The sequence below is a fragment of the Myxine glutinosa genome, chromosome 4, assembly GCF_964187855.1.
Source record: "Myxine glutinosa chromosome 4, kmMyxGlut1.1, whole genome shotgun sequence".
NCBI classification, from domain to species: Eukaryota; Metazoa; Chordata; class Myxini; order Myxiniformes; family Myxinidae; genus Myxine; species Myxine glutinosa.
The window spans coordinates 111,803,885-111,830,542 of record NC_136264.1 but is presented as its reverse complement, the minus strand read 5'-3'; the positions used below and the strand labels follow the sequence as shown (position 1 = coordinate 111,830,542).

The following is a 26,658-nucleotide window of genomic DNA, read 5'->3' as shown; positions in this document are numbered from 1 at the left end:
GCGTAGTACTGTGGGCACGTGGGTGAGCAATGTAGAATGTGTAGTGGGGGAGAAGATGGGGGCACAAAGGCTTAGCCTCATATGAATGTGATAACGTAATTAGTAAGTAATTAATTAATTTTATTAATTAGTAAAATTAATTTATTAATAAGTAAGTAATATTTTTAAACCACTGCTAGGTCCCATTCAAAACCATAATATTGTTGCGGAAACGGAGTACGGCACTCCCCTTAGGGGGGGGGGGGGTGGTTAGTCCCCCTTCTATTTCCACTGGCCGTCTCCGCTCCTGAAGCTGCCCAGCTCCCTCCAGGGAGGCAGGTGAGCAACCTCGTTCGAGACCGTGGACAAGATGTTATTTTGCCGAGCGGATGGCAGCCCGCGGCTCGAACCGTTAGCAGAACTAGACCCGATTCCTATGTGTTGGCCAAATCGTGCCACAGGTATTCAATGATGGAAAAGACAAGGACGAACGGATGTGAAGGAAAGAAGGCAAGGTAGGAAGAACAGGATTTATTACTAACTATTATGTACACAATCAAAGAAACCAAGGGAGATGGAAAGATACGAAAATAAAGACAGAAGGAGTAAGACACAGTGCAAATATTAACTTATCTAAACAGGCTTAACTCATACCCCAGACAACATAAAGGACGGACGACAATCAGACTTACACGGGGAATGATGATAGGAATGAATGGCAGGAGGTGGATGGCTGGACGGACGAGGAGGTGGGATCACAAGGCGGGAAGGATGCGGTGGTGGGTGTGATCCCGGCTCGAGTTGAGCAGCCGCCGACTCTCCTCAATCGTCTCCGCACAGCGATGCTTCGTGGCCGCAACTGCCGTCACCGCTCAAAGCTGCCGTGGTCAAAAGCTGCGGTGGATTCCGCTGCGGTGGACTCCGTGCTCATTGGTTCGTGGGGGCTTCCTTGGTCATCCGCTTTCTCAATCGTCTCCTTCCTCAAATCGTCTCCTTCCTCAAATCGTCCCTATCTCCAATCGTCTCTTTCCTCAATCGACTCTTGTGGGGGCGTCGCGCTGGGGGTTATATATCGCCACACCCTGGAACGTTCGCGAAACTGCCTGATCGTTCTCTCTCCGCCCTCTCAAGCCAAACCCCTCATCCTTGGTTGGTTGATCGGGGCTGGTTCACTCCTCCCTCTGATGACGAGGTGGAGACACGCCTTTCTTCTCCGAGCTGACCACGCCGTGATGGCGGCAATGCAGTTGGCAATAGAGGCTTTGAGGGAATTGAAAGGGGATCTATCTTATTTCAATTCGGTGCAATGCAGAGTCAACTAATGGGAAACACAGCCTTAAACTAATACACATAATAAGGAAATAACTATTTAGAAGGGTATGTGGTAGCCTACGTGCATGTATATGGACTAACTAAGAGGACGACCTTTGAGCTTTACACTACGGAGGTATTTACAAGGAATCATTACATTTTACAGAGGGTGATATTTACAACAATTACACAGGATTCTCAAATCCGCAACAATATATTCTACCCCCATTAACCCAGCCCATGCCATGCATACCTCTTTCTTCATCCATCTTGTTCACCCCTGTGTCCTTCTCTAGCCCTCATTCTTCTCTACATCCCTTATTTGTCAAATTATCCCTCTATTTTGTCCCTCAACCCTGCTGTTTGTGTTTCGCCCTCCCTCTACTGTTCCTTTTGTTCTGGTAAGTCCTGAACCATATTGCGTTCTGGCTCTTCCATGAGCCTCGACTTTGTATACAAAAATTGGGTGGGAATGAGTCTGAAGTGCAAATGTCAGAGCGGGGGCAGAAGTCAGGGAATACATGGGAGTGAGATGACTGATTTTTACAGGGAGATTCAGAGGTTATAAGTCAAGAGGACTGCAACAGGAAGAACTAGAATGGCCCTCGGTAAAGAGCATACCTCCGCCAGGCTGAACAGTTTACGTTTTGTATCCACTGATAGACCAGATCTGGATTCGGACATGAACCAAAATCGAATCTGCTTGTTCTTGTCGTCTAACCAACTCACCCACCAAGTTTTGTCATAAGTCGTCCACAACTTTTTTGAAATATCGTGCTATATATTGTATTTGGCCCTATCACTCAATGGTGAAGAATCACTTGAAATTTTAAAAATTCTCGTATCCAGAATAGAATTGATTTGTCGTTGTCATACACACAACCTGTCGACCACATTTCGTCCAAATCTGTCCATAACTTTTTGAGATATCCTGTTCAGACTTTTGGGGGTGGAGGTAAAAATGAAAATAATAGGGAAATAACAAGTGACATAATATCTGATAAATAAATGAAAGCAACTTTAAAAATAAAAGAAATTGAAATACAAAAAATATATATTTATATATATAGAAAATACATTAGTAAATAATCTATAATAATAAAAGGCACTGTCTGTCCATCCATCCGTCCGCCTCCTCCATAACTCCAAAACCATGAAACCTAGCGGCCCCAAACTTTGCATGCATACACCTGGACCTCCAGCAGATTGCAGGGATGAAAACTGGGTGTTTGGGTGTGTTATAACACCCTTTTTAAAGATGGTTAACGAAGTGCTCATAAGAAGAAAAAAAACCCAAAAAGCCATACCAATATGGCGGCCCGTCAGGCCACTGCCACTCGCTGGGTTCCTAAGCCGCCAGAGTGAGAGTGAGAGAGGAAAGGAGGTGAAAAGTAGACAAAACAATTTAAATAAAATAAAAGGGGAAAAACAGAGAAAGGGTAAGGATTGAAAAATTGTAAGTAAATGAAAAGCGCTCGTTGACCCATGGGGATCCATCATGCCGATCTTGTAGATAAAGATAAGCCTTTGCTCTTGGCGCTTGTGACTGTCCTGACTGTCCGTGGTGCTGAAATGGATAAAAATACCAGAGAATGCCAAATAACTGAATGATTATCTGGGAGGATTTTAAGACTTATGTACATTTACACCTCACTGTGTCTTCATTAACTACATGTAAGATTTTCTACAACCGCTGACCTCTTTTCCTTCTGGATTTTCCACTCCCCTTCACCTACTGTAGTACATCTGGAACATATTAATCCACCTTTCCCTGTGTCCGTTTCTGTGTCACTGTTAATTGAATCTTGACTTCTGCGGAGAAAAACATCTCATATAGTCGTGGCTAATGTTCCTCCATGAAGACAGCCACTCATCACAAATTATTTGGTTATTTATTAATATGGCCAAAGCCTTTTACTGTCCGTGATTGAAAGGTCATGCAGGACATCGTACAGATCACATGCAGAACAAAGACATTATTGTACTTTCTTTGAATTACATGGACATAAGAAGACAATGGACAAATACATATGGTATGTGGAATTTGAACCTGGGTTTCCTGCATAATCAGATGGGATATAATTGCTATCAAGCCAACCCCATATCAGGATAACACTACCATGACTTATGCTTAAGCCAAATAATACTCTAACACTTCAAAAGCAGACCTGAAGATGGAAGTAAAAGCATATTGGATTAGTATTAATTTGCACTTAACATTTCTAGCATTGCTGAAATCATTTTGATTGGCCGAGTGACAGGTGTACTGTGAAGCTGATTCACCTATTTTGGGTGCAGCCTGTGGCTGCTGGTTTTAATAGTTGCTGGGAGCACGGCAGTGCTGCTGATGCAGTCAGTGCACCCTGCTGGTTATGGCAGAAATTTGGAATTTGGCCACGGTGCCAGCGAATACTCAACTACTCTTTGCGAAGGACACCATGGGATATTTAACGTCCACCAACTAATTCCAGCAGAGGGACAGTCTGTTTGTTTATTATCCATCCGAGGGATGGCACACACATTGATGAATCACCATGCTTGTGAAACACCAGGATGGTAGTTTATAGCTGGGTCGGGACGAGGAGCATCCTCAATACCTTTTGATCACAAAGTTTTCAATGTGCATCTATTTCCGCTGTGGTTTCCACTTACTTCCTACCATGATTAATCAGCTCCTAAATGCCTATTCAATCATACTTTTCCTTCTCTTTTTCAATGTAATGACTCACTTTTCACTAATGTTGCTGTAAGTTATTGTTTACGAGCTTTAGATCGTTACAAGTTACTTTCTTACACAGTTATACAGTCAATGAAGCACAGCAAAGCCACTCAACACATCTCACTTTTTTTTTCTTTTTTTTTTTTTGGATACAAGATCGAGGCTCGTGAAAGAGCGAACATTTATCACACAGAAAGACAAACCGACAAACCGACACATAACCGACAAACCGACACATAGAACAAATAACATCGGGAGCGGTAGACAAGATGGGGAGAGAGGGGGAAGGACACAAACACAACATTTTAGAGCAGGAACCGAGAGACATGGAGACATCGAGAGATCTGTGGGAGGGAGAGGGCTTTGGGGGGGAGGCATGGGAAAGGGGGTGGGAGAGGCATAAAACATATGGACACTGCCAGGACTACCAGGAAAGAAGTTGGAATTACAAACAAGGTGGATCTGGGGTGAATTAGTGGGGGTAGAAAAGATCAAGGTTTTGGATGGGGGAAGATAAGAGATGGTGGTGAACAGCTGTTTTAAAGACCTGGAGGGAGGAGTGGGATTGAAGGGAGTGTGGGAGTTTGTTCCAGAGGCGGGAGAAAAGAGGAATGAAGGAGTGAAGGTGAGCAGAGAGCCGAGATTTCGGCAGTTTAACCATCAGAGGCTTGCTGGCAGATCTTGTGCGACCTGTAGGAATATTTGGGGGACAGAGCACAGAGAGAGCTGGGGGAGCAAGGCCGGAGAGGAGTCGGTAGAAGACGGAAAGACCACCAACCTGCCTGCGGTGAGTGAGTGAGAGGCCCTTGGAGTTAGCTTCATCACGGGAGATTCCAATGATTCTGAATGCTTTGCTTTCAACAGCGTGAAGACGAGCTAGGTGTGAGGCAGGAGCACCAGCCCAGAGGGGAGAGCAGTATTCCATTGAGCTGCGGATGAAAGCCTTGTACGTGGTGAGGAGCTCAGGTGTGCCAAGGAAGGACTTCGCACGACGGAGGATGCCCAGTCGGCGACTGGCTTTGCAGGCCAGCTTGGAAATGTGGTTTTCCCAAGAAAGATCATGGCAGATAGTGAGACCCAAAAGCTTGAGCGACAGAACTTCTTGGAGAGGATTGTTGAGAAAGTAGATGGGAGGGTTGTCCAGTCGATCTTTTCGGAGAGACATAGTAAGAGTGTGAGATTTGTCAGGATTGAAAGACATGTTCCACTTGTTTGACCAGTCTGTGATTTTGTCCAGGTCTTCAGAGAGTGAGGAGGCTGCAGACTGCCGATCTGAGGGAAGAGGAATGGAGCGGCAGAGAGTGGAGTCATCAGCAAAGAGATAGAGAGGATTTTCCAGAGAGTCGGAGAGATCATTGATAAAGACCAGAAAAAGCACAGGGCCCAGCACACTGCCTTGGGGAACTCCAGCCTGAACAGGAAGGGGAGATGAGAGAAATCCATTCAGGGCCACACGTTGACTACGACCAGAGAGGAAGTCCGCAAGCCATGCATGGAGATTTCCATGGATACCATAGGAGTAGAGTTTGGTGAGCAGAGCTGGGTGCCAGACCGTATCGAAGGCACGTGATATGTCGAGGGAGACAGCTCTGATTTCCTGTTTGGCATTGAGGACCTCCATCCATTGTTGAGACAGGAGAAGCAGCATGTCCAGAGTAGAGTGACCTGGTCTGAATCCAAATTGATGATCAGAGATCAAGCCATTGGAGAAGAGGAAAGATTTCATATCCGAAGCAATGATGGATTCCATGACTTTGCTGATAATTGGGAGCAGGCTGATTGGTCTGTAGTTAAAAGGATCTGTTTTTGCACCTTTTTGTGTAAAGCGGTAATGTTTGCTGATTTCCAGGATGCTGGCAGATGACCTTGAGCAAAAGATAGGGTGAACAGAACAGAGAGAGGGTGAGATAGAGCGGCAGAGCAGGATTTTAGGACCCGTGGGCTGATGCCGTCTGGTCCAGTTGCAGAATCAGAGTCGAGGTTAGACAAAAACTCCTCCACCTTGTCAGGAGAGAAGGACACAGAGTCCAGGAGCAGTTGGGTTCGACTGGGAAAGGTGGGAACAGAGAGAGATGGGTTTGGGACTAAAGATTTTGAGGCAAACACAGAGTTGAGGCATTCGGCTTTGTCACGTGCGATGTCAACTATGTGGCCATTTGAGGTAAGGGAGGGGATGGAGGGGGAACAAACACCAGAAACGGATTTGACCAGACGCCACCAGGATTTGGAGGAAGGAGACAGGTTTGAGAGTTCGTGCTTGAGTGAGGAGAGATAGTGCTTCCTGGCACTCCTGAGGGTAGACACACACTTGTTCCGAGCTTGGTGGAAGGAACTGAGATTGCCTTCAGTTGGATTAGCCTTCCAAGAGGCAAAGGCAAGTTGTTTCAGGGCAACTGCCTCACCACAAGATTCGGTGTACCATGGACGGGAGGAAGGGTAAGACAACTGAAGACGAGATGGGATAAATCTGTGCATGAGAGAGATCAGTTTGCTTTGGAAGAATTCCCAGGAAGAATTGATGTCAGAGGCAGTGGAGATGGGAGACCAATCCAGACGATTGATGGCTGCTTGAAGCCCGTCCCAGTCGGCCTGAGTGAAATGCCAGACTCTTCAACGCTGAGGAGGCTCTCTGAGAATGGCCAGAGAGATGTCCACTTTGACAAGCACATGATCAGAAGAACCGATTGGAGCAGAAGAAGAGCAGCAGACATTAGCAGGGAAGTTTGTCATAACCAAATCTAGAAGAGAAGAAACTCCATTGGTTGAGATCCGGGTCGGGAAATTGACAGATTGTGTCAATCCCAGTGAGTCACAGAAGTCCTTTGCTGAGGTTCCATGACTGGTGAGAGAGGAACCCACACCCAACCAGGTGGCATGATGACAGTTGAAGTCACCACATATGAGGAAGAGAGAGTTGGGATGAGTGGATAGAAGTTGGTCCATGTTGTCAGAGAGTGAAATGTAAATTGAGTCATCACTGTTTGGGGGACGGTACAGAACACATATGAACAAAAGGTGGGAGCGGAGAGGAAGCCGTAGCCAGAGGTACTCCTGGGGGTGAGGAGGAGAGAGGGCAGTGCAAGGAGAATGAGGAAGAGAGTTTTTGATAAAGATAGCCACCCCACCACCAGGACGAGGCTCAGGTCTATCATACCGGAAGAGGGAGTAACCAGGAAGAGATATTGAGGAATCAGAGACATCTTGAAGGAGGAAAGTCTCTGTTAAGCAGATCAAGTCTGGATTGTCAGAAGCAACCTGTATGGAGAGATCAGTCAGGTTTGAGCGAAGGCCCCGGATGTTTGAGGTCCATACCATTAAAGAAGAGAGAGGGGGAGCATCGGGTACAGGACAGGGGAGGGGAGGAGTAGGGTAAGATGAAGGATGAGAGGGGGAGGTAGGGAGAGCAGTTGATAGTGTGTCAGAGATTACAGAAGAGTTCCAAAAAAGGGAAGGATGAGGAGGATGAAAGGTTTGGTGGTGAAGGGATGAGGCAGAGTGAGGGGTTGTTTGAGGGGGGGCATGGGACAGTAGAAGGTTGGGGGGGGGTGGAGGCATGAGATAGAAGGGAGACGAGGTGGGGAGGAGGCAACTTTGAGGAGGGGGGAGGAGGGAGAATTTGAGAGGAATGGTATGGGGGGAGATTTGAATGGGAGGAGTTGGGGGGGAGTTTTGAAGGGGAGGAGTGAGACGGGAGTTTAGGAGGATGGTAGTTTATAGCTGGGTCGGGACCTGTGCTAAGTTCCTACACAGTACTCTTAATATTCCCATCAATGCTCTATTACCTGTGTGTCATGTGTTGGTGGTGGTGTAGGGTGGGAGGTGGAGAGAGATGGGTAGTTGGAAGATGATGGAGAAATGGAATATTGAGGGCAAGGGAAGGCGAGACATCACCCTTCACAATGTATAGGGGGACAAGTTCTTACCCCGCACACACGAAGCCAAAGGCGGGGTTAAGCAATCGGGCGTGTACATTCGTACGTATCTGCATTTTAAAAATTCATTTTCTCGGCAACAGTGTGTCCGATTAACACGAAATTTAGACCATTTTATGTGTACTAATGCAAAATTTTCCAAGTGATATTTATGACGTCATATGACACGTGGTACGGGCGCCATCTTGGAAAAAACGAAAAACTCTGGACCTCGATCTCCAAAACCGCTCCATGGAAAAAATTGAAACCTGGCTCATTGTGAAGAAATCAGCATGGGGAATAAGTGTTGTTAATGATGACGGCATTGTTGCCTTAATTATGACGTCATAATTCGACAAGTACAACTCAGCCCAATACGTTTGAAATTTATTGAGCCTGATCTACTCAACAGTTATATTGGAGAATGTAAATTTATGACGTCATAGTTCATGTGGCCTGAGCCATATTGGACCAGAGAAAAAAACCCTTAAAAACCTAGTAGAGTTGGCTCGCACCAAGTCCTTCTCAAGATTGTGTGGGGTAAGTATTCTATGAATACCGTCTAGTTTTAATACTATAGCCATTAAAATTATTTTTGGGTTCAGTGGGGACATTGAGGGGGCAGTTTGGTTTGAGTTGAACTAATGCCGATGAAATATTCACACTTAAGACCCATAACAAGATTTGCTTCGTTTTGCATGCAGGTCGGGCGATAAAGGCCTTAGCGGTAGGATGTCTCAGTTTATAATGTACTTGTCAATGAGCTATCTAGTCTGGGTTCCATCCCTGATGCGGTCACACATGGCAATTAAAAACTGGCATCCTGATGTAGTGACAGCAGAGAGAGAGAGAGAGAGAGAGAGAACAGCATCGAGAAACACACCTTACAATGGGAATGTAAATCTGGTTGTCTCATCTGCATTCAGATTTTGAACAAAAATAATCTCAGTATTTTTGAAGATTAGAAAATCGTGTGCTGGTGCTGTGTTCAGCTGATGAGGGATTAAATCCATTGTTTGGTCATTATATTGATGGCAACAAAACGGAAGCATTGAGGATTTACACAGATTTCATGGAATATTAATTAAAAATAATGTTTGCAATTTGCTTACACTGGGATATTAATTTTGTTTCATGCGACGATGCTGGAGTCAGTGAGAAAAGTGGGTAAATAATATGAAACTGCACACGCACGTGTAATTATTGTTAAACAAAGCTAATGCATAACAGAAGCATAATGAACAATGTGTTTTAACTGTCACTATTAAACAAAGCACTTGCATTCTCTAAAATCTGCTTGCAGTGAGGAAAGATGTGATGGTGTTCATTGGATATCACTCCTAAGTGGTCCGAAGTGATCCTGAGATTGCTTTTAACAAGACGACATTTTCACATCTCTACTCTGGTGCTGCAACGCATTTTTCTCCCCCACCTCCCACATCCCACTCAATTTCAATTCCGGTGTACATACAGTATTTGTCATGGAGCATCGATGCTGCTGAAGCACTTTCTTGTCAAGGGGTATATTGGGTGGTTTGCCATTGCCTTCCCAGTAGTAGTTGGGTCAAGAATTTGGAATTTGTTAATGGTGCCAGCGATACCTTACCGACTCTTCACGAAGGACAACGTGGGATCTTTAACGCCAACCATCTAATGTAAGCAGATTGTACGCCCAGTTTAACGTCTATCCAAGGGACGGCACCGCACACACATTGATGAAACCTGCCTGTGAAACACCTTCGAGATTCAAACCCAGGCTAGATGGCTTAGAGGTGAGTGTGCATACCTCCAGGCCATCTGCCAGCTCCATCCCACTCGATACCCATTTTTTATATCAGTACACCACCTACCCAGCATGGAAACACCATTTTGTGCTCTCATCACCATCTTAATCAAACCCTGGGTTTAACCCTCAAAAATAATAAAAACAAGAACACAAATTCATTATACAGTACTTTTTCAATAACATTAAATATTATTTAAGCCTCCACCTGTTGGATAGGGGGAGGCTTATACCTGTTTAAGGGTTTGTTTCTACAATTAGTGCCCCAAATATTAATGGTAGCTCAGAGGTTTTTTTTTCTTTCTTCCTTTTTCTATCAATGTCCAACCTGAATCGTGGAGCCGGCTGGGACTTTCAGAATGAAATTTTGCAACAATAATGGGACTATAAAGTATGCAGGGTTAACATCATTTGTTTTGCCTTGACCTAATTTCAAATGTCATAACTGGCTTAGATGTCATAACTTAGCTGTTACCCCCATTCTGAAAAAACCTGGACTAAACCCTGACACCCTAAATAACTTCAGACCCATCTCCAACCTACCCTTTCTGTCAAAGGTTTTGGAACGCGCTGTAGCCACTCAACTCAAGCATCACCTCTCTGCCAATAACCTGTATGAAACATTCCAATCCGGATTCCGGTCCAACCACAGTACTGAAACTGCTCTCCTCAAAATCACCAACGACCTTCTCCTCTCCTCTGATGCTGGCAACCTCAACATTCTCATCCTCCTCGACCTCAGCGCTGCCTTTGACACCATCGATCACACCATCCTCCTCACCCGACTTGAAACCACCTTTAACATTACCGGCACTGCCCTCTCTTGGATTAAATCATACCTCTCTGACAGACGTCAGTTCATCTCCATCAATAACTGCAAATCCCCCACTGCTCCCCTCCCCCAAGGTGTCCCCCAAGGTTCAGTTCTTGGCCCCCTCCTCTTTATCCTTTACCTGTCCCCCCTCGGTCACTTAATCCGCCGTCATGGTCTCCAATTCCACTGCTTCGCCGATGACATCCAGCTTTTCATCTCCACCAAGTCCATCTCCACCGCCACCCACTCTATCCTGACAAACTGCATCACTGAAATAAAATCCTGGCTTCAAATCAACTTCCTCAAACTTAACTGTGATAAATCTGAAATAATCATCATTGGCCCAAAAACGCTCACCAAGTCCACCCATAACTTTGCCCTCAACATCGACGGTTTCCCAGTGTCCACCTCCCCTCACATCCGGAATCTTGGCATCATCTTTGACCAAACCCTCTCCTTCGACAAATACACTAAACAGATCACAAAGACAGCCTTCTTCCACCTGAAAAACATCGCCCGTCTCCGTCCATCCCTCTCCTCTGTGGCTGCAGAAACCCTCATCCACGCCTTCATCACTTCCCGTCTGGACTACTGCAATAGCCTCCTTTATGGTTCACCCTCAACAATCACCAATAAACTCCAATACATTCAGAACTCCGCTGCCCGTCTACTCACCCATTCCCGGACCCGTGACCACATCACCCCCGTCCTTTACAAGCTTCACTGGCTCCCCATCTCCCAGAGAATCCAGTACAAAATCCTCCTCTTGACCTACAAAGCCCTCCATAACCTGGCCCCATCCTACCTGGCTGACCTCCTCTCCAGACACACTCCCACCCGCAACCTCCGCTCTGCTGGTACCAACCTCCTGACCCCCCCCATCCGGACCAAATTTAGATCCTGGGGGGACAGGGCCTTCTCCATCGCTGCTCCCACCCTCTGGAACTCGCTACCTCACACCATCAGAGACTCCTCCTCACTCACCACATTCAAAACATCACTCAAGACCCACCTGTTCAACACTGCATTCAACATTTAACCCACAGCATCTAACCCCTGACTATCTCCTCTCCTTCTCCCTCCTTTGTGCTTTGAATATTTCCCTATTGATTCTTCTTTTTTTGCAATTGTCTTTATGTTTTGCTATGCGTTATGTTTTGCACTCTGTCAAAGCGTCTTTGGGCTTCCTGAAAAGCGCTATATAAAATAAATGCATTATTATTATTATTATTATAACCGAATTAGAGACATTTTCACATTTTTATGCCTCCACCGACAAAGTCGCAGGAGGCATTATGTTTTCCGGTTGTCCATCCGTCTGTCCGTCCGTCCGGGCTAAACCTCCTTTTTCTCAGCAACCATATGTCCGATTGAGATGAAACTTTCAGGGTAGGAGTGACACCCATGCAGAATGTTTTTATGATAATTGTGACATCATACGTCAAGTGGTATGGCAGCCATCTTGGATTAAAAGCAAATAATTGAAAAAATATTTCTCGGAAACCGCTGAATGGAAAATTTTAAAACTTGAAACATTGTCAAGTACTCCCAATGTGGAACCAAAGCATGATAATGGTGACATCATAGGTGAAGTGGTCTACCAGCAAAAAATGTTTATTTTTTAAAATCCCTTCTCTGAAACTGCTTCACCGATCGATGTGAAACCTGTCATTGCTCGTGAAAATGTGATACTTGAAAACAGCTTAAGGGATTTATATCAAACTTGTTTATTTTTAGGACAGTGAACGAGGGCATCTATCAATTGTGGGACTATGCAGCGGCATATTTGCGACACAATCGCATTACTCTAGTTCACCATAACTCGAATAAGGTTTGTCTGATCGGAACAAAATTGCCCAGCTCTCGATACCTTAGAGAGAGGCACATTTAGTCCTGTTGTATATCATACCCCTCTGGGTTGCTGGTCAAGGTCAAGTGGTGATCTGAAAAAGGCAACGCGTTTTTTTGTCATCGCTCAATTTTGCCAATATGTCATCTCAGAGACCGCTTGGCCTTCCAAGATGTTCTTGTATCATAATAGTGTACCGCCGTTGAAGTTGTGCACCTGATATTTGATAAGTCCTTGACCTAATGTTTTTGGATTGTGACATAATTAACAAAAAAAACATCTTTTTGATCATAACTTGAATAATTTTCCTCCGACGTTCATGATGTTGGATTTTATAGATGGATTGTAGAGGAATACACATTTTCTTTATTTACACACTGTCCATAAATGTTGAACATCAACGTCATATGGCCGTCTGAAAATAATATGGCCATCGGAGAGGGTTTTCCTTGGCGATCGCTTTGTGATCACGGATATCTAGTTTATTGGTGATGTACCAACTTAAAATTAAAACTAACTTTGTATGAAAAAAAAGTTTTACAGTTGCTGTAAAAAAATGTTTCTGAAATGAAAGGTGTTCAAAAGATTTATGATATTTCCATTAAATGCAACTGCATTATATTATATATCAGACTTGTGATATCCATGGAAAAATCGCCATCTAAAAACATATGTTAAAGGGAAAAAGTGAGCATACAAAACATGTCACAAAAAGTACAAACTATAAAAACAATACTCGCTCTAAAGGTATCTAAAGGTAATGCTGTGGTAAAAGAGGGAATTGTAGCGGTTCCCGCTGAATGTACACAATCGCCTTGCACCTGCCAGGACACGGCCAGGGCGCGATCGCCATGCCGGGCTCGTCCGGACGGGCCCAGACGCGCCTCTCCTGGGCATGCCCGGACTCGCTGTTCCCGGGCACGCCCGAACCTCCCGGGCACGCCTGGTCTCGTCTTTCCCGGGCATTCCCGCTCTCGCCTTTCCAGGGCTCGCCCAGAGCGCCCGGGCACGCCCAGCCTCGACTTGCCAGGCCGCGTCCAGGACGCCCGGGCATGTCCAGACTCGCCTTTCCAGGGCTCGCCCAGAGCGTCCGGGCATGCCCGCTCTCGCCTTTCCAGGGCTCGGCCAGAGCGCTCGGGCACGCCCAGACTCGACTTGCCAGGCCGCGTCCAGGACGCCCGGGCATGCCCGGTCTCGGTTTTCCCGGGCAAACGCCCCGGCATAAATGTGTATATATATTGCTGCCCGATAAACGGGCTTGTGAGAATACCTGAGCTGTTTTGTTTCAATAAAGCAACTCGGACGAATTCCGTCTTTGGTCGCGTCAATTCTTTCGACTCGCGTTGGAGTGGTGACCTACCGACACTGGTGACCTTCACTGGTGACCTACCGACATGGACACGGCAGTGACTCTTAAACTGCCTACCTTCTGGGAGGCTCACGCGGCTGTTTGGTTCGCCCAGGCGGACTCCCAGTTCACCCTGCGAGGCATCACCGCGGACGACACCCGCTTCCACCACGTCGTGGCAGCGCTCGGTTCCGCCACCGCGGCCCGCGCCCTGAGCCTCCTCGAGCACCCGCCGGCTGCTGACAAGTATGACGCGCTGAAGACGCTCCTCCTCGACGCTTTCGCCCTCACACCGGCGGCACGCGCACGGCGCCTGCTCGACCTGCCCGAGCTCGGCGACACGCGCCCGTCCGAGTGCATGGACTATATGCTCTCGTTGCTCAGTGAGCACTCTCCGGATTTTCTGTTCCGCGAGCTGTTCCTTCGCCAGCTGCCTCACGCCTCGCCCTGGCTGGCACGTCGATCACCGATCCCGGCGCCCTCGCCAGGGAAGCCGATAAGATCTCCTCGGCGGGCCAACACATTGGCGCGGCTACCTGGAGCCTGCCGCCATCCGAGGCGACGCCCACGACGCCCGAGCGCCCTGCGCAGTTGGAGGCCGAACTGCCGGTGCAACTGGCGGCCGCCACGCCGCGCCGACCGCTTCCGACACGACGGCCGGGGCCTCCACCTGACCAGGCATGGTGTTATTACCACGCCAGGTTCGGACACAAGGCTCGGACGTGCCGACCCCCGTGCACTTTCGGCAAGTCGGGAAACGGCCGGGCCGGCGTTCATTCCCAGCCATGAGCGCCGGCCACTCGGGCAACTTGCTTTTTATTCGGGACAAAGCGTCCGGGCGGCGTTTCCTTTGTGACACCGGCGCCCAACTGAGCGTCATACCCGCCTCCGAGCAGGACAGGCGGGACGCCGTTTGTGGCCCCTCTTTGGTCGCTGATAATGGCTCGGCCATACGCACTTTCGGCCCGCGCGACGTCACCCTCTGCTTCGGCAGCCAGCGCTTTCAGTGGACCTTTGTGACCGCCTGCGTCCCCATGGCTTTGCTGGGTGCCGACTTCCTCTGCGCGCACGGGCTGCTGGTCGACGTCAAACGACGTCGCCTTGTCAACGCCGAGACCTTCAGCTCCCTGGCGTGCACGATGAGCAGCTCCGCGCCGACCGAACTGGCGTGCACCCTCCCGACGGCGAACGAGTTCGCTCGCCTGCTCGCGGAATTCCCGGCCCTCACGCGGCCGACGTTTTCGGCCGTCGCAGTGCGGCATGGGATCGAGCACCACATACCCACTACGGGCCTGCCGGTCTACGCCAGGGCCCGCCGCCTCGACCCGGCCAAGCTCGCCGTGGCAAAGGCCGAGTTCGACGCGTTGAAGCACCTCGGCATCGTGCGGCGCTCCAATAGCGCGTGGGCCTCACCACTGCACATCATGCCAAAGCCGGGGGGCGGATGGTGCCCGTGTGGCGACTACCGCCGCCTCAACGACGCTACCACCCCCGACAGGTACCCGATCCCGCACATCCAGGACTTTTCCGCCCGTTTGGCGGGACGGGTGATATTTTCCAAAATTGACCTGATACGGGGATACCACCAGGTACCTGTCCGGGCGGCCGACGTCCCGAAGACGGCCGTCATCACGCCGTTCGGCCTATTCGAATTTTTGAGGATGCCATTTGGCCTCAAGAACGCGGCCCAGCCGTTCCAGCGCTTAATGGACGGCGTGCTGCGCGACCTGCCATTTCTTTTCGTCTATCTGGACGACATCCTCGTCGCCAGCACGTCCCGTGCCGAGCACCTCCTCCACCTCCGAACACTGTTCGGTCGCCTCAGCGAGCACGGCTTAATTGTCAACCCGGCCAAATGCCACTTCGGCACGACGACCGTTGACTTTTTGGGCCACCGCATCACCAAGACCGGGGCCGTGCCGCTGCCGACCAAGGTCGAGGCCATCACCACGTTCCCGCGTCCCCGTTCCATCAAGGCCCTACAAGAGTTCCTCGGCATGGTGAATTTTTATCACCGATTCGCGCCCCGCGCTGCTCAGCTCATGCGGCCCCTTTACGAGGCCCTCCGGCCAAGCATGACATTGTTTGGTCCGCGGCCATGGACGCGGCCTTCGCGAGCGCAAAACGGGCCCTCACCGACGCAATGCTGCTGGCTCACCCGGTGTTCAATGCGCCTATCGCCCTCACTACGGACGCCTCCGACTACGCGGTGGGCGCCGTCCATGAACAATGGGTGGACGGGGTTTGGCAGCCACTCGCTTTTTTCAGCCGGCAACTCCGGCCGAACGAGTTAAAATACAGCACGTTCGACCGCGAGCTGCTCGGTCTATTCCTGGCCGTTCGCCATTTCCGACACCTCCTGGAGGGCCGCCCGTTCAAGGCTTTCGTCGACCACAAGCCGTTGGTCTACGCAATGGCCAAAGTCACGGAGCGGTGGTCGGCCCGCCAGCAGCGCCACCTCTCCGCCGTGTCGGAATTCACCACGGACATCCGGCAAAGACAACGCCGTGGCCGACTGTCTTTCTCGGGCCAGCGCGAACGCGGTCCACCTCGGCGTGGACTTCGCGCTCATGGCGGCCGACCAGACCACCGACACCTCGGTGCAGGCCCTCCGGGCGGCGGACACGGGCCTCCGCCTGGCCGACATCCCCTTCGCGGGCACCGTCCTGCTCTGCGACGTCTCCCAGGGCCAGCCTCGCCCCATCATGCCCGTTTCCTGGCAGCGCCGCATCTTCGCCTCCATCCACGGCCTTTCTCACCCGGGCCGGAAAGCTTCTCAGAAGCTGGTGTCAGCGCGTTTCGTCTGGCACGGCCTTCGACGGAACGTCCGCGACTGGGCCAACGCCTGCACGGCCTGCCAGCGGGCCAAGGTCCACCGCCACACCCAGGCCCCGCTAGCACCTTTCACCGTGCCTGCACGGCATTTCGACCACGTCCACGTGGACCTGGTGGGTCCCCTGCCCCCATCGCGGGGGTTCACCCACCTGCTCACCATGGTGGACAGGACCACCAGGTGGCCGGAGGCCGTGCCGCTCACCTCCACCACCACCGCCGACGTGGCGCAGGCGTTCATCGCCACCTGGGTCACGCGCTTCGGCGCACCGGCGGACATCTCGTCCGACCGCGGCCCACAGTTCACGTCCGAACTTTGGTGCGCGGTCGCCCGCTCGTTGGGGGTCACGCTGCACCGCACCACGGCCTACCACCCCCAATCCAATGGGTTGTGCGAGCGGTTTCACCGCTCCATGAAGGCCGCACTCATGGCCGGCCTTCAGGACGACGGTTGGACCGACCGGCTGCCGTGGGTCCTTTTGGGCCTCCGCACGGCCCCCAAGGAGGACCTCCGGGCGTCCGCCGCCGAGCTCGTCTATGGCCAGCCGCTCCGCGTCCCGGGCAAGTTCGTGCCCGACGCTTCCAGTCCCTGGTCCGCCACACACCAGCGCTCGGACCTCCAGGAGGCCGCCAGACGATTTGCCCCCGTGCCAACGTCCCGCCACAGTGGCCCCCAGTCCTACGTCCCCCCGGCGCTTCGCACAGCGGAGTACGTCTTTGTGCGTCATGACGCGCACCGGGGGCCACTCTGGCCGCCGTACGACGGGCCCTTCCGGGTCCTGCGACGGGGCGACAAGTCCTTCGTCGTCGACGTCGGCGGCCGGTCGGACCGGATCTCTGTGGACCGCCTCAAACCGGCGCACGTGGACGTCGACCGACCACCACGGTTGGCCCTTCCTCCGCGGCGAGGCCGCCCCCCGTCCACAGTTCCCCCCGCTCGACCACCCACCACCAGATCGGACCCCCCCCCCCCCACGACCCTCCAGGGGTCGTTTCGGCCGGGTCATCCGGACCCCCCTTAAATTGACCCTGCCGGTGCAGGTCGATTCTGGAGGGGCGTGTGTAGCGGTTCCCGCTGAATGTACACAATCGCCTTGCACCTGCCAGGACGCGGCAAGGGCGCGATCGCCATGCCGGGCTCGTCCGGACGGGCCCAGACGCGCCTCTCCTGGGCATGCCCGGACTCGCTGTTCCCGGGCACGCCCGAACCTCCCGGGCACGCCCGGTCTCGTCTTTCCCGGGCATGCCCGCTCTCGCCTTTCCAGAGCTCGCCCAGAGCGCCCGGGCACGCCCAGCCTCGACTTGCCAGGCCGCGTCCAGGACGCCCGGGCATGTCCAGACTCGCCTTTCCCGGGCTCGCCCAGAGCGTCCGGGCATACCCGCTCTCGCCTTTCCAGTTTCCAGGGCTCGCCCAGAGCGCTCGGGCACGCCCAGCCTCGACTTGCCAGGACTCGCCCTTGACACCCGGGCATGCCCGGTCTCGGTTTTCCCGGGAAAACGCCCCGGCATAAATGTGTATATATATTGCTGCCCGATAAACGGGCTTGTGAGAATACCTGAGCTGTTTTGTTTCAATAAAGCAACTCGGACGAATTCCGTCTTTGGTCGCGTCAATTCTTTCGACTCGCGTTGGAGCGCAGCTCCTTCAGAATGATGTATCACAGGGTAATAATGGTCAGAGGTTTTATTGCGAGTTTGGATTTGAGGCGGTGTATCCATTCTCGCCAGGACGGACTACAGAGTTCCATGGCCCACACACACAATAAACATATGAAATGAAAACTATTTGTCACTAAAAAGGCACAAAATGTACAAACTAAAAAATATTCCCTGAGAATTATGCAAAAGTAATGCTTTGGTAAAAGAGGAATGAAGTATCACAGGGGAAGTATACATCCTTTTTCATTTTATTTTCCTTCTTCATTCTCATTGGAGTTAGATGACCCGTAAATAACAATAAACATTTTAAAACGATTTGATTTCGAGAAATTAGCGAAAACGAGAAAGTAAAACGATTTGTCACTTAAAAGGTTAATTTTTTTAAAATACATCTTACGTTTTCATGTGAAATCCTGCAAGCATCGGAGAGAGGTCGGTTGGACATGGATTATTGCGAGTTTGGATTTGAGGAGGTGTATAAACACTTTCATTCTTGCCGAGCTGGACTATAGAGTTATATTGTGCACACACAATAAACATGTGAAATGAAAAGTTTGTCACTAAAAAGGTTCAGTTTTTTTAAACGTCTTATTTTGTCACGTGACATCAACCAAGCATGGGAGAGAGTTCGGCCGGACGTGGATTATTGCGAGTTTGTATTTGAGGCGGTGTATAATCTCTTTTTTCATTTTTCGCCAGGATAGACTACAGAGTTAGATGGCCCGCACACATAATAAACATGTGAAATGAAAAGTTTCTCACTAAAAGGGTTCAGTTTTAGTTTTTTTATGCGATATTTTGTCACATGAAATCATTTAAGCATAGCAGAGATGTCAGTTGGACGTGGAAAGTAATGGCAGACATACAGGATTGTCTGAAGAAAAAAGGGAGAGCAACAAATGGATATAAATTTGTCAAGGACCATAACGTGGGTCATGTATTGTCCAAACTTGGGACATGAAGTCAATTGCTAAGCATGTAAACAATTTGCTCAACGACTCAGTATTCTATAATAGATAATAAGTTTCAATCTCCATTATCTTTCATCCTGTGAATGTCCTAAAGTTGTCATTTGCAAAAAACATATGGGGATGCAAATCTGAAAGGAGACGTGATGACGTCATCGGTCACGTGATTGCAAAAATAATGATGACGTCATCGGTCACGTGGTTCGGCCGCCATCTTGGAAAAAATGAAAACGTTGCACCTCTATATCTCCGAAACACGGAGTTATAAATACCTCCGTGCTCCGAAAGCGCTGAATACAAAAAATGCAGACATGGCTCATTGTAAAGAACTCTCCATGGGGAATAAAATATGTTAATGATGATGTCATAGGTGCCTCCATTATGACGTCATAATTCGACAAGTACAAAACATCCGATCAAGATGAAATTTCTTGAGCATAATCTAGGAATAAATTAGTTTAGAAAAAAAAAATGATGACGTCATCGGTCACGTGGTTCGGCCGCCATATTTATTTCAACACAAAAGCCTTAAAAACCATTGAAAATACATCCTGGCGAGGGTTTGCAATCTCTGATTGCTCTTTTTCTTGTTCTCCTTGTACATCATACGCAGCTTGAATCCACTAAACAAGGGGCACTAAAAAGTAACACAGACTGCCAAGCAGTTTGGTGGTTGCCAAAGCGACCAACTCAGTTTTGATATCTGAGCAATGCTGCTAAAACATGTCTGAGAAAAATACTCAGATGGACAGTTGGCAATTCTCCAAAGAGCCTCTTTGTTGATCGAACACATTTTTATACAGTCGGTGTTCATCCTAGTGACAATAGGCTCTTCGATACTGAATTTGGGACAAATCTGTGCAGTCATAAACATTCGGTGAGAAGCTACTTTCCATATAACTAATTAGCAATGCAGTACAGTGAATTGGAAAGTTTTGAATGGATCTGCTGAATGGCTTGGTTTGTTTGGCCTCCAATCTGGGCACTGAGCACATCATTCATGATGCTGTGATTACCTACACAAAATCCCAAATACTGTGTTGACTTATCCATTGCCAACTAATGCCTGTGTAAGTTCAAGTGGAAATTCACACACGTCATGCTGATGTCCTTGTTTTGCAAATCATACCATAAGCTCATCAATGAGCCCAAGACAAAGAAAATTAGAAAATGATTGTAATGTGCATTCAATGGGAATCAATATAAACATTGATGGATGTCAATAGAATCACGTGCCCTTTTATACCGTGACAATTGTAATGATGCAAATAGTCTTAGGGTCTATAGGGTTTACAGTGTCTTAGGGGTCTTAAGGTTCTAAAGGGTGTAAGGGGTCTTAAAGGGTGTAAGGGGTCTTAAAGGGCCTTCGGGATCGAAAGGATATTAGGAGTCTAAGTTGTCTGAGGGTTCTTCGGGGTCTTAAAGGGTGTTAGGGATCTTAAAGGTTATTTGGGGTCTAAAGGGTCTTTGGGGTCTTAATGCTCTTCGGTGTCGAAAAGGTCTTCAAGGGTCTTCGGTATCTTAAAGGGTATTGGGGATCTAAAGTGACTTTGGGGTCTCTTAAGGTTCGAAATGGTCTTTGGTGTCTTCAGGATCTTAAGGTTATAAAGGGTCCAATGTAATGAATACACATATTTACGGTCTGTGCGGACAAACAGACAGAACAAGGTTCCGACATACATGGCATCAGACATACATGGCGGCGGCCATCTTGGATTTTGACGTGGGTTGCACCCACACACCAAATTCGAATGCGGTCCTTCGCTTACACACGCACGCACGCACGCCCGCACGCACGCACACACGCCCGCACACACACGCCCGCACGCACGGACGGGCGGACAGACGGACGGACAGACGGACGGAGGGGAAAACCATAGTCCCCCTTTCGCTCTGCTGTGCGACGGGGGACAAAAACGGACACAAATGCATTAACTTCTCCTCTGACGAGGGTAATAACAACATTTCAGCCGATTGTCCCAAGTTTCATGTTGCACAAATTATTTTAATCTTCAATATTTGAATATATTTCCATCTTTAATTGATGTCCAATTGGTTTATCCACCAACCATATCATTATGCATTCAAGGACACTGTACTTAGACTAATTTTGCCTCACTTAATATATTTTACATAGAAAATGCTTGAAGTAAGATAATGTTATCTCATATGATTTACTCGATGAAGCAGTGTTCCCACCAAGTCAGAGAAGCCTGGTGTTGGCTTAACGGTTAGGGTGCTGGCTTGGGGTCCTAGGATCCTGAGTTTGTAATCCCGGTCGATCATTGAATTAACACCAGGGGGGTTGACTCAACCTGTCATCCATCCGAGGTCGGCAAATTGAGTACCAGGCTCACTGGTAATTGGGGGCACTGCATCAGCGGCACAAACGCACTTCCAGAGAAATGACGCAACCAGCAGCCACAGGCTGCATACGAAAACAACAACCAAGTAGGAAAATTGTTTTTCATTTGTGACCATGAATGTCATTGGATTCACAGCATTGTGGAATCTCCCTAACTCCATGTCCGCAGTATTACACAAAAACCACACTGGACCTCCGCGTTCACATTAAGACTCGGAACTAGAACGTTGGATTTATCGAAACTTAACCACAACTTCTCAAACAAAGTATGTCTTTTTCAAACCCACCTCCATTTGATGCCTTCATTTCCCAGTTTCTGTACGAATCATCTTGCTGAAAAGATGACGGACAAGCAAGTCAAACAGCACATACGAGATCGCCCTCCAACTTTACCAGTTGTGATTAGAACAAAGGTCCTTGTAATATTGCAAATATTACAAGAAGAAGCTTTTTGTAATGTTAAGATCGAGATAAATTTTGCACAGACACTCATTTATATTATAATTCACTCCACTTTTTTTCCTTCAGACAGGCCTCCTCCGAAGATCCATTAAATTATCATGTTCCATTTTGCATTCCCACTGCCCCATCGACTGAAACCTCTTCCATCCCTCTGTCTGCTTTACGAGGTGCATCTCTTAGTGGCACAAAACAGCAGAGAACAGCTCATTGACCCACCTCAGCCTCCTGGGAGCCATCAATATGAGAGCGATGGAGGAGTAGGGGCAGGAGGGGGTTGAGGGAAGGGGTGGACGAGAGAGAGAGAGCAAAACATGATAGTGAGAAGATTTTAAAGCAAACTAGATTCGCAGACATTCACAAGCAAATGCAATATGTCTCTCTCCCCTCCCAATACACATTGACCCCTGTAAAATGAAAAGGCAGAAAGTGAGAAACCAGAGCAATGTTTACCTGTTTTGTTTACCTAATGTTTACCGAAAGGTATTGTCGCGCGAATCCCTTGGTTAATACCATAGGACCGCAGATGACCGAACGGGCTTTAACTGAGGCGACGATCAATTACGGATTCGACTATAAAAGCATGGAAGGAAGAGGAAGAAGCGGCAAGAGCTTACCTGACGCCCCGACGGCAGCCCTCGATCCTGTAGGGAATTAACTCAAACGAAAACCCAATTCAATGTACAAAAAGAAACACGTTTATTGAACGGAACCCGAGCACAAGGAAACGCGACGGTAAATAAATAATGTTCCTAGATCGGGATCCCGCACACAGACTTCATATACAGGACGAAGGGAGAACGAATAAAATTAATGTCCCATCATGTTGTGGATGCGTCTTATCTGTCTGTAGTGGTGTGTCCGTCATCCAACGCGGCTCTGTGGTTGGCGCGAAGCAGGCCTCCGTCCGCCTTGCTCACGCCCATGGCGTCAGTCGCACACGAGGTCCCGTCTGCTCGTAGCAGTATGCCTCGCTCCAAGCACCGAGCACCGCTCCAAGCACCACGGCAAGAACACCACGCACCAAGGGCACAAACAAGAACCCAGGGAAGATGACGAACCACCAGGGAAGAACGCCGGGAGGAAGCATGAACGAATGCTGGGAAGACCGCAGGGACGAACGCAGGGACGAACGCAGAGACGACCACAATCGAACACACCAAAGCCGCCACGCAGAACCCAGAATGAATAACCTCCCAAAATGCCCGCGAACCACCCGTTTTGTCCCCCCCTGTGTGATGTCAGTTCTGGCGCGTTACCAATCAGTCCCTCCCTTCCTTGTGGTCTTTCCCGCCTTCCCACGTCACCCCCGCTCTTCCTCCAACGAGCGACCTGGTTCTAAATGGTCGTTTGGCGCCTTCTGCCCTGATTGGCCGAATGTTCGCGCCTTCCGCCTTAACCAATCACACGTTCCCTGGGCGTGGCTATTGCTTGCCACGATGTTCGTCGCCCGTGGTGGCATACTGCACAGCCGCTTCCTGCTTGGCTTTCTAAAGTCATTGTTGTAAGGGAGGGGAATTATTTACTGTGGTGCACTAATGGGCCTATCTGGTGTCTATGTGAGTGTGTTGCCATAATGGACACTGGATTGGCGACAGAGGGAACGACAAACAAAGGAATTTTATCCATAATCCCTGTACTAATTAGCATGCCCCACCCCCCTCGCGGCGGGGACACAAATACACACTTATTCCAACATCCGGGCTACACACAGAACGTATTACATATAGATTCCCTATCACAACAGTCGAGCACCTACCTAAACAGATCTACCTGGCTCTAGATATTCCTCTACCCAAATTCACAACAGTATTTTTAGGCCAAGTCTCATCTGGCTGAATTTGCTTAAGTATAAAAGCTCGCTAGGCCAAAACCCACAATTTTGTGGCCAAATTTGACCCATGACCCCTATGCGTTTGAAAGGAAGACACCACACCAATATATACCTGTTTCTTCCATAGGATCTGTGGCAAGGTATCCTTGTGCTAGATGTGGTTAACATTACTTAAAAAGGTAAGGCTGGGCATGTCAGAACCTGAATTTTGCAACCAATTCTGACCTTTGACCCCTGTAAAATGGAAAAGAAAACACCAGACGCAGTCTACCCAATTTAGTCTGCAGGGTATGTGGTAAGATATCATTTTGCCAACTATTGTCTGAATCGGTTGAAATATAGAGGGCAAGCCAAAACTCCTTAATTTTGAGACAAATTTTGACCTTTGACCCTTGTATAATGTCAAAAACTAATCGAATCCATAATATATGCAGCTTGTTTCAAAGGAAACGATGCAGAAGAAACTTAACACCCTGTGCAAAAAGATAAGTCTTTCAGAGAACAGTATTTATTGTCGTATAAAACAAAGACATATCAGGTCGGAGAAGATTTGATTTTGAAAATTATTGGAACAGTTGCAGCAAATTTAATTTTAAGATTAACAAACACATGAAGCACAAGTATTTTGTTCAGTGCAATGTTTTAAAACACCCTGTACAAGGAACTTCAATGCAGGAGAGGCTTGTGTAACCCTATCATGCTTGTGTAATCATGCCGCCATCTTAGTACTCCCCATCGCCACCACGTCCAGATACCAAACTAAGTTTGAAAATAATCCACTGACTCCACTGGCACTACTCTTGCAGGGAGACCATTTCATGCATTACCAAGACCCTCCTAACTCAATTCTTCAACTGTGACCACTTGTCCTGCCAGCAATGGTTCTCCACAACCCAAAAGGGGTGGGGGGAGGGGTTAAAAGCACTTTTGTACCAAATTTCATCTGGAAATGAAATACAATGGAATGGCAAGGCAAAATGTGTGATTGTGTTTTAGTGTTTCACCTTCAACCAGTTGAAAATCAGAATGGGTGTCTAAATTGAAGAAGAAGAAAAACTCACCAGAGTATATCGGACCGAGGTGCCTCCCTACCAAATTTGAAGAGGATTGGCTCGAAGATGAAGGAATGGTGCGCAATTGGAATTGTTGGAAAACAAAGAAAGAAACAGCAAAAACAATGTCTCCTCTCTTTATAGGAGGGGAGACTTACAAACAGGAGAAATGGAATGACCTGTTGCTGGCTCCTGATGTGAAGCTTCCCAAGTTCAAATCCCATATACCCTACAGGTGTTTGTACAGTTTGTCTTCTAACATCTTTGTAATTCACATTACGCGTTTACTGCATGTGATCAATGTGCAAGCTCCTCAGATCTGGTGTGCCATACTCTGTGTTACGAAGCGTTGATCCTGCTGAAGCAGTTTCTCGGCCAGGGTCTTGCTGGGCAGTTTGCCATCCCTCTACCAGCAGAAGTCAGGGAAAGAATTTTGTGGTTGTAATTTGGTCAGGGTGCTGGCGATGGCTCGCCTACACTTCGCGTAGGACACCGTGGGTCTTTAGTGTCCACCAACCAATGCCGGCAGATGGGATGCCAGTTTCACGTCCATCCAAATTAACGTTCACACACATTGATGAATCACCAGGATGACAGTTTACAGCTGGATCGGAATTCACACCATGGCTAGACAGCTTAGAGGTGAGTGTGCATACCTCTAGGGCCTCGAGTCTCGGACATCCGGACATCAAGGTCGACAAATCATGATTTTTTTTTCTGCTGATAAGGGTAATCCTTCCTCTCATCAAAAACAGCAACTGCGAATAATTGAAATGGGAAAGCGATTGCACTGATGCCCCCAAACATTGCAGTAAAAATATATATAACCACCTTTAGAGGCCATTTTTCCCCGCAAAGCAGGGGTTGGCCTTTTTCGGGAACCGTGGTTGTTGTTGTTTTTCGGTCCCCGTTTTGAAGCAATGTTTTACGGCCGGATGCCCTTCCTGACGCCAACCCTTTTTGCCACCTTTAACGACAAGCAGGGAATTACCAGTGAGCTGGTACTCAATTAGCCGACCTCGGAAGGATAACAGGCTGAGTCAACCCCCCGGCGTTAATTCAGCGATCGACCGGGATTCGAACCCCGGATCCTAGGTATCCTAAGCCGGCACCCTAGCCGCTAGCCCAACACCAGGGATTCTTAGCCCAACACTAGCCCAACACCAGCCGGCACCCCCAAACATTGCAGTGAAAGCTAAATTTGGGACTTGTGAAGAGGATACCAGAATATACCCTCAACGGTTGAGGATTTCATGTTAATTTGTGCATAATTGGGAAGAGAAAATTGGGGCTCAAAATCTCACCAGTCTTGCAGGATTTACACGTTCAGACAATGCAAATTTGATATAAAATACGTTCAAATTGCACTATGAAGAAATTGCACTTTCTGTTGAAACCAAAGCTTTCAGAATCATTGGAATCTCCTGCGATGAAGCTAACTCCGAGGGCCTTTCACTCACTCACCGCAGGCAGGTTGGTGGTTTTTCTGTCTTCTACCGACTCCTCTCCGGCCTTGCTCCCCCAGCTCTCTCTGGGCTCTGTCCCCCAAATATTCCTACAGATCGCACAAGGTCTGCCAGCAACCCTCTTATGGTTAAACTGCCAAAATCAAGACTCTCTGCTCACCTTCACTCCTTCATTCCCCTTTTCTCCTGCCTCTGGAACAAACTCCCTCACTCTCTTCAATCCCACTCCTCCCTCCAGGTCTTTAAAACAGCTGTTCACCACCATCTCGTATCTTCCCCCATCCAAAACCTTGATCTTTTCTACCCCTG

At 48.6% G+C, this 26,658-nt stretch overlaps 1 protein-coding gene across 2 annotated transcripts in view; it reads right to left on the bottom strand.

Moving 5' to 3' along the window:
* The window catches only part of LOC137425086 (testican-2), a 104,912-nt gene extending 83,045 nt beyond the window's left edge, over positions 1–21,867 (bottom strand). For both annotated transcript variants that reach the window (XM_068113118.2, XM_068113119.2), the window contains exon 1: positions 21,826–21,867. In XM_068113118.2, coding sequence (XP_067969219.1) covers positions 21,826–21,844 — 19 coding nt within the window. In that variant the 5' untranslated portion in view covers positions 21,845–21,867. The remainder of the gene's footprint in view (positions 1–21,825) is intronic.
* Between the last annotated feature and the right edge of the window lie 4,791 nt (positions 21,868–26,658).